This window comes from Mastigoproctus giganteus, chromosome 11, assembly GCF_048544385.1.
Source record: "Mastigoproctus giganteus isolate SK-2022 chromosome 11, ASM4854438v1, whole genome shotgun sequence".
Lineage (NCBI taxonomy): Eukaryota > Metazoa > Arthropoda > Arachnida > Uropygi > Thelyphonidae > Mastigoproctus > Mastigoproctus giganteus.
Window position 1 is genome coordinate 135,726,368 of NC_143585.1, and position 16,356 is coordinate 135,742,723.

The following is a 16,356-nucleotide window of genomic DNA, read 5'->3' on the forward strand; positions in this document are numbered from 1 at the left end:
TTTCTACCAATTTGTTCCTATGGCGCGGCCGCCTGGTTCTGCCATGTTAAGAAGGTTTCAGTCCAGACTAAACTTCATATCATTCAACGTAAAATGCTTTTATCAATGTGTAGGGCCTGTAGGACTGTGTCTACTCCTGCTTTGCAGGTCCTTAACGCTAGTAGAGATAAGGACGTCATAATCCCATTATATAAGGCTATTGTTAGATCACACTTGGAACATGTTCAAGGGTTCAAAAGACGGGTAACTCGCCTGGTGAAATCGGCAAAAGGGCGTCCATACGGGGGGAGATGTTTAGAATGGATTGCAGGAAGTTTTATTTTAGCCAGCGAGTTATAAATTACTGGAATAAGTTACCTACATGGGTGGTAGAGGCTGACAGTCTGGGGAAATTCAAAGGTCAGCTGGATAATTGCCTAATGGAGGAAGGAAATGCATACGTTGTCCATTTCCTTTTCTCTTATTAATTGTTATTATTATTTTTTAAATTTTCTTCTTATTATTATTATTAATTTGTTTTTATTTTCTTCTTATTAATTTTATCATTTTATTTTTATTGTTTTATTTTTATTTATTTATTATTATTATTATTTTATTTATTATTATTATTTTTTTTTTTTTTTGGCTGGTGCAGCATAAGCCATAGGCTTCCTTGCACCATGTGGCCATTACTAATACTAATACTAAATGGTGTGTATTGCCGACTAAGCTGCCAAGCAGGACCAAGGAAGCTTATTAGGGCTTGTTCTGCTGAGGAATAAGGAAGCAAGCTTATGTAGCATCAGCTTAAAAAAAATATTTTTAAAGATGAAAAGCAAAGTTTCACATCTATCCCACAAGCATCCTTTTTTAAATTTAAATTTGTTTCCTCGTGTAGATCATCCGATAGAGCGTAAGGATAGTAAATAATTAGATCAGATTAAAGTGTTTTATAGCCTTAAATTCTTTCACCATCTCGAATGTGGCACCACCCAACTGGTAGGTATGTAGTTCTCTGGTTATGGCTGTCCTTATGTCATTTGTCAAACCTTACATTTGTCAATGTTCAGCTTCAATTGCTATTCGTCAGCCCATCTGCCTAATATTTTTTTAGATCTTATAGCAGTAACTTTTCCTGGTTACTGGCATTAACCACTATGGCAACATATGTTTCATCTACAAACTTAGACACTAATCCTGATTTGCCTTCAACAATAATCGCTAATAAAGATTAAAAACAGTAAGGGGCCCAGTAGTGAACCACGGGGTATTCCACTAATAATATTAGTCGAAAAAGATGCAGTCTCCATTAATAACCAACCTCAGTCTCCTGTCACTCGAATTAACTTTATCCCTGCAGTAACCTGCCCCTAATGCCACTGCTCCAACTTGTACAGCAGTCTTTCCTGCAGACCAATGTCAAAAGCTTTTCTGAAATGAAATATACGATGTCAAATTTATTTTTGCGTCCAGTTCTCTTGTGATTACGTTATAGTAGCTAAGCAGATTGGTTAAACAAGATTTCCACTTAATAAATCTGTGCTGTGATTATCATATAACTGCATTCCTGTCAAGATAATCTTGCATTGCTTTTTTAACCAGTGACTCCATTATTTTTCCTGGAACAGAAGTTAAACTAACAGGTCTATAATTACTCACTTCGATTTTCCTTTGTGAACGGGAAAAACATTTGTGCGTCACCAATCTGTAGGGATCTCTGAATCCAAGGAATCCTCTTAATTACGGCTGGAAGTCTGCTTACTTCTTTTGCTTCATCTCTTAATACAAGTGGGTAGATTGCTTCCGGCCCCATGTGCTTTATTTACTTTTAGCTTCAACAATTTCTCTTTCACTTTCCACTCAGTTATCACAAAATCATTTAGCTTCCAGTTAGGATTTTAAATGCTTCTGGTATCCCCTTTCCTGGAAACCTTCATCTTCAAAATATTCAGTCTTTCGCCAATGTGAATAGGGTCAGTTATGCTATTCGTATCTAGCGAACCATTTCTTTCCTTCCAGTGTTAGCAGAAGAAAAGAATCCTTTGCATTCATAGCTTAAGACTTCGTGTAATTTGCTTAACCCTTCCCGAATGACTTGATTGCAGACTCGTTTATGTTTATTGTTCATTTCCCTGTACTATTATAGATGCCTCACCTGAAATAATAATAATAAATAAATAAATAAATAAAATTTGCCAATTTTACTGCATGAAAAAGCTTTTCCTGTTGTTTTTTTTTTTTTATTTAAATGATTGGATGGGTCAAGAAACACCATGGAAAAAACAAAAGGCATTTCTTTATGTTGCCCATTTAACCACAGTTTCAAATTCGTTGTGCGTGTAATTCAACTGATGCGTTTGCCCCACTTTTAGGTCGGTCACTGATTTTACAATCGAAACAGAAATTGTACGCAATTTTGGTAGCTTTGTAAATTATTCTCTTTTGCTACTTCGGAGTAAACTGCCACATACAGGATGACTATAGTCCTTTACCTCTTTTAAAAATTAACAACGCTACTAAGCTATTAAAAATTAATAACTCTCACGAAAAATGTTTTTTTTTTTTTGCATTGTAATCAATATACCTCGACTTCTTTTGAAACAATTAAAAATTAGTTCGGAATTGGACCATCAGGGGATAAATCGATTTTTAACTTCAATGAACGAATTAGTTCCTGCCTTCGTTATAAAATAAAAATATAAAATAAAAATAAAAATAAAATAAAATAAAAATTTTGTTTCAAACATGTTTAAGTATTTTTGGGGTCAAGAGACAATTTTTGGCTGGTGGGCTGGATTATCTGACCTGTTTCCAGTTCATTTCTTTATGTGCAATGTGCTTCGTCGGACAAACTGTTTATAAGTAGCTTGAGGATTTCTTATTGAGACTATGCCGTTTAGCTACTGGGAACGATCAATTTTGAAGTGATTTATAAGATAGTGTGCTGAATTGAGGAAGAGCTGCCCATCTGGTGGATTCTTGTGAGATTTTTCTTAAATATAGGCTACTACGTGAATTGTCTCTTTGTTAGTGATGTGGCTAATTATGGTGTGTTGATTGTCTGAGTGATGTTTGGCCAGCAGGTTGATGTTACCGACTTACATGTACATATTTCAGGGTCCCAATAAAGAAACTGGTGCCCTATCCACCCCGTTTTTTAAATCGGCAATATGTTTACCCTTTTTTTGACTAAGTGAGAGAAACTTTTAGTTCTGTTGAGTTAATCGACTAAACAGATGGAAGCTCTTTTAGGCTTTTTTTATTACTGTACTGCAGATGAGGATTTATTTTATTAACTTTATATTAAAATATGTTGCATTTATTCCCCTTTAATACTTAGCAGTTTAAGTTGGTCTTAGATTGCAGTTTTATCTTAACGAAGTAACTGTGTCAGTAATGGCTTCTTGGGAGCAGTTGTAACATTTCCAATGAAAATATCGGTAACGGTTTACAATTCATTCCAATAATATTCATATTGTAGGAGTATATGGAGATGCGTTTATGGATGTTTATTTTAATTTGAGAAAAAACTTCGAAAGATTTAAAAATATGTAGTTTTTAAGGTTCTGTGCTGAGATTATCGATTAATGCGAGTATTAATGGATAATGCAATTTATGTAAGCGTGCTTAAAAGTGAATGACTACTATCAAGACTTTTATTCTTCCTTCAGCGCACTCGCCAGTCTGTTCAGGTCTATCTCTGGGCCTGCTGACCAGCTGTTGCAATTCGTTTTCTTCAAACCATGTTTTAGCATTCATGGTCAGATGGAGAACCCTCGTCAGGCTCTTCACGTGACCGTGAATAAAAATGCTTCACACAGACAGTTAATATCAGTATATCACATAGGGTTTCTTGTAGGACTCCTCATTACTTCCACCATTCATCCATTCCTGGACCATAAAACAGATTTCATCAGCTATTGATGATCACCTGAAACTCCTTATCGGAGATCAACAAGACCGACAACCCAAATACTGCCTTTGCTGCGATCATCAACTAATTTAACAGGATGTCTCTCGCAGTTTTCCTCTAAAAACAAATCCAGCAAAATTCTGCATTAATTATATTTTCTCTAAAATCACAACCAACACCAGTGAACTTGGAAGTCCATGGAACCCTCACCAAGTACGGAGATTTTGGAATCATTTTTGACTCAAAACTCAGCTTTGAAGATCATGAAGCAGATATCCACAACATTTCCTGTAGATCTAGAACTTGCAAAGCACCTTTTACATGTCTATACACCTTTTACTGAACATCACTCTACCGTTTTTCAACTGTCATTACCTACCCTTGAAAATCGCCACGCCTGAGGCTACTCCGTTGTATGCTTTGTAATTGCTTTATTAAGGTTACCCTAGTACAATCTCATCCACTCTTATTATAATATCCATAAGTGTTCTTTAGTCGGTTTTCCAGTTTTTTGACGAAAAACCCAAGAGTTCCATGCGTCATTGAAAAGTTCATAAAAGTTCCATGCGTCATTGACGGGATTCGAACTCGGGCCTTTTCCACCTGGTGTGGGGAGGCCGGTGATAATAATTAGTGTTACTTGATCTTCCTCCAATCACACACTTCACAAAACTATACCCAATTTCTGGAGATGCTGTGCTAATGGAGAATTGCATCGCTTAAACTTTAGAAATGCGATCTACTGTACAGTCTGTCGTATGAACGCTCAAAAGTCGACTGCCAATGAAAATGCACAATGTACAGAATCTAGATGCTGATTACAGAAAGCGAATGATCAGTAGATAACTCTCATCATAAAGGCCCACGAGATGCCACGCCAATATAGAATAAAGAATTCTGATACTGCAATGACTGATTGTAATCCAGTCATGATACTGTGTGCAAGCAAAACCCAATTCTACTCCTGAAAGGCAAAACTGTTTTACTAACTAAAGTGTTTCTTTTTTTTCGGAAATAAGTAATTTTTACTGTAACCATTTTTCTAATTACATGTTAAACCCCTAGCATTACTACTATTATAGGGGTTAAATCAGTCATCGATGTAATGTTCATTAGTATTATTACTGATCGAAATGAAGATTATAAACTGCTCGACGTATGGAATGCAGTTATCAGGCTGGAACATAGAGGGAGGTCCCATTTCCGTGGAGCAAGTACTTTGAGCACTACAGATAATGTCAAGTAAGACACGGCATTGATGGTTTTTGGCACTAAAACCAACGGTCTCAGTCTGGACCACAAGAAGCAGCTTTGCACCATGATCCCACTTCCTCCAAACTCTGTAACAGAACATGTTGGATTGCCTATTGCATGAGTATCTGGTAGAGTCGCCCGTAATGGTAATTAAAGCTTCTGACACCCTTATTGTAGAGCCCACCACTGGTGTATAAATTTTATCTTTGCATTCACCGTTATGAAAAAAAGTTTCGCCAGCTTTTTTCTTCATCGACACCTATAGTAGATACAAAAGCTGTGTTTTTAATTTTGCATTCCAAACTTCGTTTAGTAAAATTTCGATACATATTTAATAATCTGTAGTGATTACTGCAGATTTTGGTTTACTAATATTAAAGGCAAGGATTTCTCCACTGAATATCAGAAGTAATAAACCTTTTTACCACTAGCTAATATTGAATAGAGAAGAGGAGTTTCCCAGACGCTCTCTCTCTCTCCACTTCCACGAAGTCGTATAACTTTATTACAGAGATTTGCTCCATGTCGGATTACCGACAGCACACATACGAGGAAATAACAAAATAAGACTTGGAATCACTTCCACTAATAGCTAAATGCACTTGACGAGATGGCAGGAGAACATCCCGAGCCATTTCCTCTCGAAAAGTAAATAAACGCACGAAAATACTTGTAGAACTGAATAAAATAAGAAAAAATAATAGGTAAATATAGAAAGACTACCACAAATCTTTTCATTTTAATGAAAACCCACCTTATGATTTTGGAAGAGATTCTTATACATCCCCCACCCCCCTGACTCTGTACATAAAATCATAACCCCTCCACCTTGATAAAGAAGAATTACAATATCTTGTAATCATATACAACTGTTTTTTTTTTTTTTTTCTTGAAAACCTATTTTCAAATGACGGCAGACATGCAATTAGTGCTACTTTTCCCAAAATGAGAAAAGATTTCACTAATTCAAGACATTTATAGACCTGTAGCTCTTACCACTTGTCTAAGGAAAGTTCGGAAAAATATGATAAACATGCGACGTGTTCAGAAACTTAATATGAAGTTAGACGCAACAGATCCACATCAGTTCATCTTGTTTGAATTTCTGTATATCGCGAGATATACACAATATACGACTCCTGTCATTCCCAAAACATAAGATCTATTGAAAGGCAGCTTCAGATATCACTTAATAAAATACAACAGTGGGCCAGCCTCAATGGCTATCGACTCTCACAGCAGAAAACAGTTGCTATCCATTTTTCTAGACAACTCGAACTTCATCTGGATCCTGAACTTCAAATTTCCAATGTCTCTATCCCAGTCACTACTAACATCAGATTTCTAGGATTAATCCTTGACAACAAATTAAATTTCTTAGACCATATTAAAAATGTATGTATTTCCTGTTTAATAAAGTTAAATATACTCAGAACTTTATCCGTCCTAACATGGGGTGCAGATCGCAAATCCCTGCTTCGGTTGTACTGGGCATTAATCAGATCCCGTCTCGATTATGGTGCTCCTGTCTATGATTCTGCCAGAGCAAGTGCTTGGCGCTGGCTTGAACCAGTTCAGCACGGTGCCTTGAGGATTGCACTTGGGGCTTTCAGAACATCGTCAGCACATAGCCTCTGACGCCCATGAGTCCCCGCTAACTTTACGTAGGAGAACACTGCTACTGAAGTATGCTGTCAAAATACAAAATTGTGCCTCGCATCCAATTCAGTCATTCCTTTTCAATCCACCATTAGAAAACTTCTACAGAAATAAACCTAGCATAGTAAAACCAGCTGGTCTTCGACTTCTTGAACTGATGCAGGTTTGGAATGTTTCCATTCAATCTATAGTGACGTGCGCTCAACCACCATGGACTCCTCCTCGTCTACTGACCTGTGGCACTTACTTCTGCCAATGGGGGGAAAATATTCTACAAGCATCAAATGTGAAACAATTTCATGCAGTTCACACTCACAGATATATTGATTTTTCTCCAATTTTTACAGATGACTCTAAATCTAACTCAAACGTTGGAGCAGCTGCAGTGTTTCTAAACACCACTATTTCAGCATCCCTTCCACCTGACTTCAGTATTTTCTCAGCAGAATTATATGCAATTAAACTAGCCTTAGAAAATCTCTGTTCTTACTGATCATTAAAATTTGTTATTTACACTGATTTCCTCGGCTCCATTATGGCATTATCTTATACTTCAGATAAAGTTCACCCTGTTCTAGACGAAATTAGAAGCTTATTGTTACAAATTGAAAAATACCATGAACTGGTCACCTTCTGTTGGATTCCAGCACATTATGGTATTTTTGGCAATGAACTGGCTGATAAAGCTGGAAAAAATCCAACTACCTTAGATTTAATGAGTATCCCTGTTCCGGTATCAGACTATCCGCAAATCATTCATGCTGCATGCCTATCAGAATGGACAGCACTCTGGCATTCTCAAACTAATAATAAACTCTTGTTTAAACGCAATCCGAAAATTTGGCGGTCCAGTGTCCATACATCAAGACGAGAAGAAGTAGTCCTTTTAAGAGCAAGAATAGGTCATACACATCTGATCCACCTTCATTTACTCACAGGAGATGATCCACCTTCATTTACTCACAGGAGATGATCCACCACAGTGTCCACATTGTTATATAAATCTGACTGTTAAACACATTCTCATTGAATGCCCATACTATAAACAAGACAGAAATTCAACCTTGCTATCATTTATATCTGATCTTCAAAATGGACAGTTGAAAATAAGTTAAAAATTAGTCCTACGAAGACAACAATTATGATCCTTGGCTCTAAATTGGACATTCTTCGACCACGAAGAGTTAAAATAAACAATACACAAATACCTCTAGTAACGGAAATTAAACATTGGAATAACCATTGACAGCAGGTTAAATTTTCTCCTTCATTTGTCCAATCTGCGAATTAAGATTAGAAATTTCACCGGCGCTGTTATCAGAGTTTCTAGAACTGAGTGGGGTCTTTATAGAAGATCTTTAATAATTTACTATAACTCTGTGTTTCTCCCTATGGTTGCCTATGCTGCTGGCGATTGGTTCCATAGGGTGCGGACTGTAAAATATCAATCAAAATTGATATTTTACAGTCCGCATTGATGTCAATGCGGACTGTAATTGATGTCAATGCGGATTTACATTGATGTCAATCCAGCGTACAATGTTACTTTGCATTTTGAAGATTTGTCGAACGGTTTCAACACCTGCTTTGCAGGCTTTAGCTTGAACGTTACCACTCGATCTCTTTATAATTTCCAGAGGCTTATGTTATCGCCTGAAACGTCAGATTCCCACTCAGATCCTTGGAATTTCTATTAACACTCGAGTCGATGTTAAAGCTGAACGACAAAGAATTTGGCAAGAGTTGATCAATTTGTGACAGAGTAGGTGGGACAGCACAACACTGGGCAGTGTAGCACGTAAGTTTTTTCCTTAAGTTGACACTCTTATGGATAAAAAGGTTACAGTCTGGTTTGTTCTTGACTTTTTTACCTCTTATTTGTTATCAGGGCATGGATCATTAAATCAGAAACAGTTTAAATTTCGCTTTTCTCTTACGGAACTCTGTCATTGCGGCGGTGTGGAAGATTGGCAGCACGTGTTGTACTCTTGTCCCTCTTACAATGAATTTCGGGTAACTCTGCAGAATGCAATTCCCAACTTTTCATCAGGATTGTCTGCGCGGGGTAGCACAGTGGTATCGTCCTCCCCACACCGGGTGGAAAAGGTTCGAATCCCGTCGATGACGCGAGGAACTTTAATGGGCTTTTTTCACTCCGTGACTGAGTTAGTCGGTCTCAGGCGTAGATAGCAAGGTTTTTGCCCAGAAACTGGGGGGTTTTTTTCGTCCAGCAAAACAGGAAAATCGACCAAGGAACACACGCAATTTTCTGACACAAACACGGGTTAATGTAACCAATTACGGGTAACCCTAATATAATAATAATTTTTCATCAGGATTGGAACCTAATTTTGTATCAAATGCCACAAGTTACCGCGCGCTTCAGGATTTTGCTAAGGCAGCCTTCAATAAAAGGCTTGCAATTCTTTCTGCAATGATTGCACCCCCGATTGTTTCAAATTCACCTCAAGACTCTTCACCTTCACTACAAGTGACGTCCATCTTCTCAACAAGATCTACAATTTTGGGCTTGCACTGTGTTGTGTTTTTTTTATTTGCAAATCTAGAAGTCCTTCGACTACAACTCAGTTTAACAGATGACAATTCCTGTGCTCCTGAAATTGTTCGGCTGGCTGTTAACTGACTGTGACTTTGTTATTGGTGATTGACTGACTGTGACTTTGCTACTGATGATTGCAGTACTTACTGGATGTCACATTTAACCTAAGCTGTTTATAAGATTTGGGCCTGCTTCTGTGCTAAAATGATTGTGTAAAGTTTTGTCGGTTAAATGGTACTGGTCTATAGGTTTGTTTTTTTTGGTAGGGAATTATTATCCTTAATTATTTTCTTTGATCTTGTATATAACCTTTAATTTTTTATGTTAATTTTTAAAATTTAACCAGATTACTTGCTTTGAAAACTTTAAAGTATCATTTGTTTACCTCAATATGTTGAGATTAATCTTGTGTACAGTGTTTAATTTTCGTATAGTTGTTAAGATACTTTTCTTTTTTTTTAGCAATTTTTGGCTCGAACTTTGTTGGGCTCTTGGCGTCCCTTTCTTCTGCTACTGCTGGCTGGTAGCCCCTAGTCTACCTTCCCGTGATTTCACATATTCGACAATTAGTCAATGTCCAATATGTGAAAAAGGGCACAGAGAACTATTTATAAACTTTTGTAGAGCACAACCAGGGACTGATTTAGCACTTTTGGGATCCTAATCGAGAACCATGGTATAAAAATACACAGTTCTATATTCCATGTATAAAAATACACGGAAAATACTTGTATAAAACATGAAAGTTAGTTTTTTGTAAATTAATCAAAGTCTACAGAGTTCGCTCTTGACATTGTGAGGATTCCTCCAAAATTCTGAAGACAGCATTTTTCATCAAGTACAACACGGCAAACAGAAAACACTCCAAGCATTTTTTTGCATCAACGAGGAACACTAACATAAGAGCTGGCGCATTACAATTTCAGTAGTCGATCCTCTAAAAAAAACCAACGGATCAATCGACCAACCAACAGGAATTTATGCAGTGCCACTTACTGCTTGATAACTTTTTTTTCCCTTTACGAAAAGAAAGGTAACATGCTTGTTAAAGCTGGCTATATGAATCTTATTATGTTTTTTTCTGTTCTATTAAGGAAATTTGTCTGGTGACCTGGAAAAAAAAGGCTTTCGAAGCTTAATTACCTGTAAAGGAAAAAAAAAAAAAAAGATGTCGTGGTGTGTTCATCGTAATCACGAACTCCATCAAGTACACTAATGATGGATTGTTTGCCAGCTAAAGTGATACCAGATGAGCACTTTTCAGAATAACAAGAAGAAAATCGTTTCTATGGCAAAGAAACATTATATAATAATTAGTTACGCTTATGGTAAAAGGCATGCAATGCAACTCCTGCTTCAGCCCACCCACGTTTTTGTTTGTTTTTTTAAGTTCGCAGTCAATAGACAATTCTGTACTAAGCCAAACTAAGAAAATATGCAAGGATGGATCCAGGATTTCGAAGGACACACACGAGACACCATTACTGGAATCTAACTACCACTATCTGCGAATTCGCTGCATACGGACAGAGTAGAGCAGAGGGGAGGGGAGGGGGGACGTGCCCTTTGTGTTTATAGCTGAAACCGCTCGTGCTTTTTGCATCTAGAAACTGGAAAAGTTTAATAACAAAGAACAGAACGATCGTATATTGCGCGCTATGGAAGCTGCTAAATTGGTATTTTAGAATTCAACTTCGCTGAGCACGTCTCAGTGATGCCTGCCTGAATTCAGAATCCTTTAAACAAAAAGGATTTTTTTAAAAAAAAGTGGCAATTTATTACCTACAATACTTTTATAACAAAGGTTAAAACTCGCAAACCATTTATCAAAAAGGGTCTTTGGAAGATTAAATAAACTTAATCTAGCTATATTGCATTTTGAAAAATCACCATTCTATGGATATCCTCAGAGTGCAGTTAATAGCGTTATTTATCAAGCGAGCACTACTCCTTGCTGCTACCAAATTATTTACCAGAGGGTTTATAAGGCGAAGCGAATAATCACCTAGCCCGAGTAGATGTTCCCAGCTGCTATTTCTATTACCACATTTTACGAGAGACAGCAGAAGCAACAAAAACAGAGACGACCTTCTCTTTAAAATGAACACGATTAGTTCTGGGATATGTTTCCTGAGTGCACAGTTAACGCTTTTAGCACCGACTTGGAAAAGTTCGATACTGATAAAAACCATAAATTGATTTGGAGAGACACGTGGAGACTACCGGAGTAGAAATCTGAAATAATTGAGGAAACAGAGCGAAACGAACCAACTTTTGAAAGTTCGATACCGATAAAAACCATGAAGAAATGACATCAAGACACTTGGAAAAAAAAATACGAAGGATCTGAACGAAACAGAGCGTGGATCGGAACTCACCTTGAAGTCCATTTGAGCATTAAAATTAAAATTCTCGTTTTGGCTGAGATAAACTTACTTCTAATCCTTTATGTTAAGAAAGAAAGAAAAGGAATCTGTTTAAGAATTACCGCCATGTTTTTCAAAAAGGTTAGTTACAAAGTGGGAGTGTAGGGGGGAGGCAAACTCCGTGCTCTCCTAACAGGAGAGCACGGCTATTTCGGGATGAAAAATGTAACTGATTAAATAAATAAATATCTGCTACGTTCGAATAAAATGTGCTTCGCATTCCGGCACGTATTAAACCCCACAGGTGCACGTTTTTAAAAATCTGAAACTGCGTAATGGAGGACACATCGCTGGTTCATTCGCGACTGCTCTACGATGCATGCTTTCGACGTTCCTTACTGAACCTTTTAGTGAAATTGATACGGCGGTTGAGTCATCTTGCGATTACGTTTTAACATCATTAATAGGAGCGAGTCTCTAAACAGACATTAAATAAGTCATCACTCAACTGCAGCGAATTAAACAAAAACATGCCCGTTATTTGATAGATCAGAGGGTTTTTTTTTATATTTTAAGGAAATAAATAATAGCGTCGCATTATTTTCATAATCAATATATTAATTGTGTCCAAAAAGCTTAAAGGAACGAGATGGCAGCAGACCTTTTTTTTTTCTTTTTGAAACGTGAACTTCATTCTAAGAAAACCTAGCAACAAGCTTAAGTGGCTCTCGCGCCATAATGAATCCTCAAGATATTATTCTTCGTGATACGTCAATTAAAACTGCATTAAATCTTGGACAGTACGCCTTCTGACAAGAGATACAACTACAGTTGCAAGAACGAATCAATTAGGATGCTTAAAACTCTTGCAATACTGATAAAGAATACTTGAATCTTGTAACTAACACGCTTGATGGTGCTAACGTAGTCGAGATCTTTACGAATTCTTCTACAGAGTTAGCCTCCTGTCATCCATATTCTCTTAATTAAAAAAGTTATCGTAGCATGGTTTTGAGATCCACTTTATCCTAGCCATACCCCTTCCCACTCTGCATAATGTTCACGATCAGCATTGGAAAGTTGTGGGAAATGGAGTACAATTCAATTTTCTGAAGATCTTTTGCCTGGACTGTTGTATACCCTTGACTAAAGATTTATAATTCGTGCTGAAGGACTTCGGTATTAGGTTTACACTTACCCCGATGATCGCATGTCCAGGCGATAATCACGGCTGCTAGAAGATTGTATCACTGTACTGTATATCTGAAAATTTTGTTTTTAAAATTAATTTACTAATAATTTAAAAATAAAATCCAAAACTGATTTATTTTTTCTTGCAATGGTCTTAGAGAATTTTTAAAGCTGTAAGAGTGTAATTTAATATAGTTAATTAAAGAAATAATTTGGACTTCGTTTTTCTTTCAGCATTTCCGGGATCCTACTTTTCAATTTAGTTGAAGGACCCCTGGGACTGGGAGCTGGACTACACTGTTTTCTAAAATGATTTCTTCGTGGGCCCATATCGGCAGATGATCTACTTGATTGACCCTATGACATCCGTTCTACAGGGATCTTTAGAGAGAATTGGCAGCCTGCCTCAGACTAATGACAATCAGGCGTCTTCATTATCACAGTTATTTATTTCCCTGTCCGAAAACTACCAGGACAGAAATAATTTAACGCTAGACCAGGAACTTCTGAACTGGACGTTGGATATAATTCGCCTGGTTGAAGATGAGAGGGAGAGCACTGCAAATCATCATCATATAATGATTATTCTGTTTTACGCAATAATTATGCTTGTGTCAATATTTGGCAATGGTTTAGTGTGTAGGTTGGTTTATCAGAGGAAAGGAATGCAATCTACAACCAACATATTTATTGTGAACCTTTCTGTTTCCGACCTCCTCATGACGGTTCTGAATATCCCTTTCAACATTGCCAGGGTTCTTCTAGATAACTGGCCATTCGGCTTGTTTATGTGCAGTTTCTTACCTGTAGTCCAAGTGTCATCTGTTTATGTGTCGACGTTCACTATGACTTGCATTGCACTGGACAGGCACCAAGTTATAATCAACCCATTCCAACAAAGGACGAAGTCCCTTCCAGCGTGGATGAAGTTGGTTGTCATCTGGATCCTCGCAATACTTCTCTCCGTACCTCATGCCGCTTTTAACCAAGTGGTAGAAACCTTTACCTACCGGACCCTTGTGCGTTGCCAAGTACGCTACCCTCATCCAGCAAGAGAATACCAAAAATGGATTACTATAGTAACATTTCTAACGCAATATGTAATTCCCTTGACTATAACAGCCGCAGCTTACATCAGAATTGTGTGTCGAGTGTGGGCTAGGGAGATCCTTGGAGTAGTCACAAAGGATCAGCTAATTAGTCAAACCAGATCAAAGAAGAAGACGGTAACCATGTTAATCTTGGTAGTAACTATCTTTGCAGTTTGCTGGTTTCCACTGAACATTTACAATATCATTCATGACACCACTGACGGTTTAGAGTCAAAGACACGACGTTCCTCCACCATATTTTTAATGTGCCATTGGCTGGCTATGAGTAATGTGTGTTATAACCCATTTATTTACTGCTGGCTCAACGATGCCTTCCGAAATGCTGCGAGAAATGCCTGTTATGGACACTGCATAAAACGAAATCGCTTCGTGTTTTCTGTTAAATGCCAGCGATGTGATTCCAATTGTCGTGGTCATTATCAGTTTTCGTTAGCCAGTGATCGCACACAAAAATCAAGCAGCGTTCGTTCTCATAATGCTTGGAAGGGAAATCCATCTTTGAAACGCACATTCTGCAGTCCCGAGACCCTTGTACTGAGGACTGAACATCATTCCATCCCTGCATCAAGCAAACAAAACAAAATTTTCTATAGTCGTGAAGGTGGTACGCCAGTGTAAAAACTTATTGGATATCATATTATACTCTTCTAGCTGTCAGTAACGATTTTCTATTAAAAACGATGATAAAATAATTGTTTTATGGTTTTTGCATGTGTTATTCTTTTTGAACAAGGGTGAAGAGATTAACAAAACATTGAAAATGTGTAAGTAAATAAATCGCTACAGGAATTGCCAACAATTCCCTTACGCAGTTTTATACAAAACATGCACTATATAATAGTTCATGTATTCATTACTCGAGTGTTACATTTATTATGCTTATTTATTATTTATTTATACACTGCCCTACCATTAATATCCAGACATCTGCAGGTCTACAAATAATCCTTATTTACACGAAAATTAATAACGTGCGCTGAAGCCTCTAGCTTTAATGACAGCCTCTCCGAGGAACACTTGTCTTTTTTAAAGTTCCCCCGATATATTCCACCAATTCGGCCTTTATAGCGGTGGCCATCAGCTCTGTTTTTTAGGCATTCTCGCCTCATACTCACCCTACGATCTAATTCATCGCAGAGGTTCTCTGTTGGATTGAGATCAGTGTTCTAGTCTGGCCAGTCCAACTTTAGACGCTCACGTCCTCAAACTAGTTCGTCACAACTCGAGCAGTATGACATGGAGTGTTGTCCTGTTGATAAAGGTATAAGCTTTCCCTGACGTGCTGCTACAATATACGTAACGCATTATTGTCCAGGGATGCCTGTTAGAATTCCTGTTAGTTACCCCTGTCCAAAACAGCTAATGTTTCCAGACCAGACCATGAAAAACAGCATCAGGCCATCACTCTGCCTCCGCAAATCTTCATTGGGAAGATAGTCCGGTAAGTAGCTCTCTCCAGCTATTAGTTACACCCAGGCACGATCGTCAGACAGGGTAGACCATGTACCATTATTTGTCACTCCAAAGCACAGCTTTCCATTGGTGTACTATCCAAGAAAAGCAGACCATACACCAAGCTAGATGGCATCTGGCTTGGCTGAGATGATTAGTGGCTTGTGGATGGCTGCACACCTGTGGTAACCCATATCATGCAGGGTCCTGTGCACCGTATTGGCGCTGACGTGTGGTGGAGATCACATCACCAATCCTCGACCAAGAGTGGCGTTGAAGTGTAACATACAGACCGATGGCACCCTTTATCATTCCGCGCTGGAAGTCTGTTAACTCTATGAGGCATCTTGCATTAACAATTGTACCACTGCTCCTCGAAGGCCTACGAACATATTTATAGTTGTGTCTGACATGTAGTGCTTGTGTAGGACGTGACCAACTGAGGAGTATCCGGATATTAATGGTAGGGCAGTGTATATTGATTTATATTATATTACATTACATTATATTTATTAATACTTGGATAATGAATGTTTATTATATTCGGTTTTACCATGTCCCGTTTCAAAGATTTATAAGTGTCGGTTTCATCCACACTTAGAAAATGTATTTATAAATACACAGATGCGTTCTTATTTAGCGGATAAAGATATTAATCAATGTTTCCTATACTCCAGTGTCTTCAACATTCTTCCTTAATCCTATATTTGTCTAAGTCCACTTCCTTTTTTAACAATTATCATTCACATCTTGCGAAATTGTCTATTAATCCTAAAATTCTGTCTTCTGCTTCTGTCTTCCTTTTAAAAGTTTACATATATCCATTTTTTTAAATTCCACTCGCCAAAATAAAGAAATAAGCTTTTCCAA

General features: G+C 37.6%; 1 protein-coding gene across 1 annotated transcript; it reads left to right on the top strand.

The window, feature by feature from the left end:
* The first annotated feature begins 13,281 nt into the window (after positions 1-13,281).
* On the top strand, positions 13,282-14,652 carry LOC150078455 (G protein-coupled receptor 83-like). Its single transcript, XM_090384572.1, has one exon. It carries the CDS (start codon positions 13,282-13,284, stop codon positions 14,650-14,652), a length of 1,371 nt encoding a protein of 456 aa, XP_090240698.1.
* Positions 14,653-16,356: the final 1,704 nt, after the last annotated feature.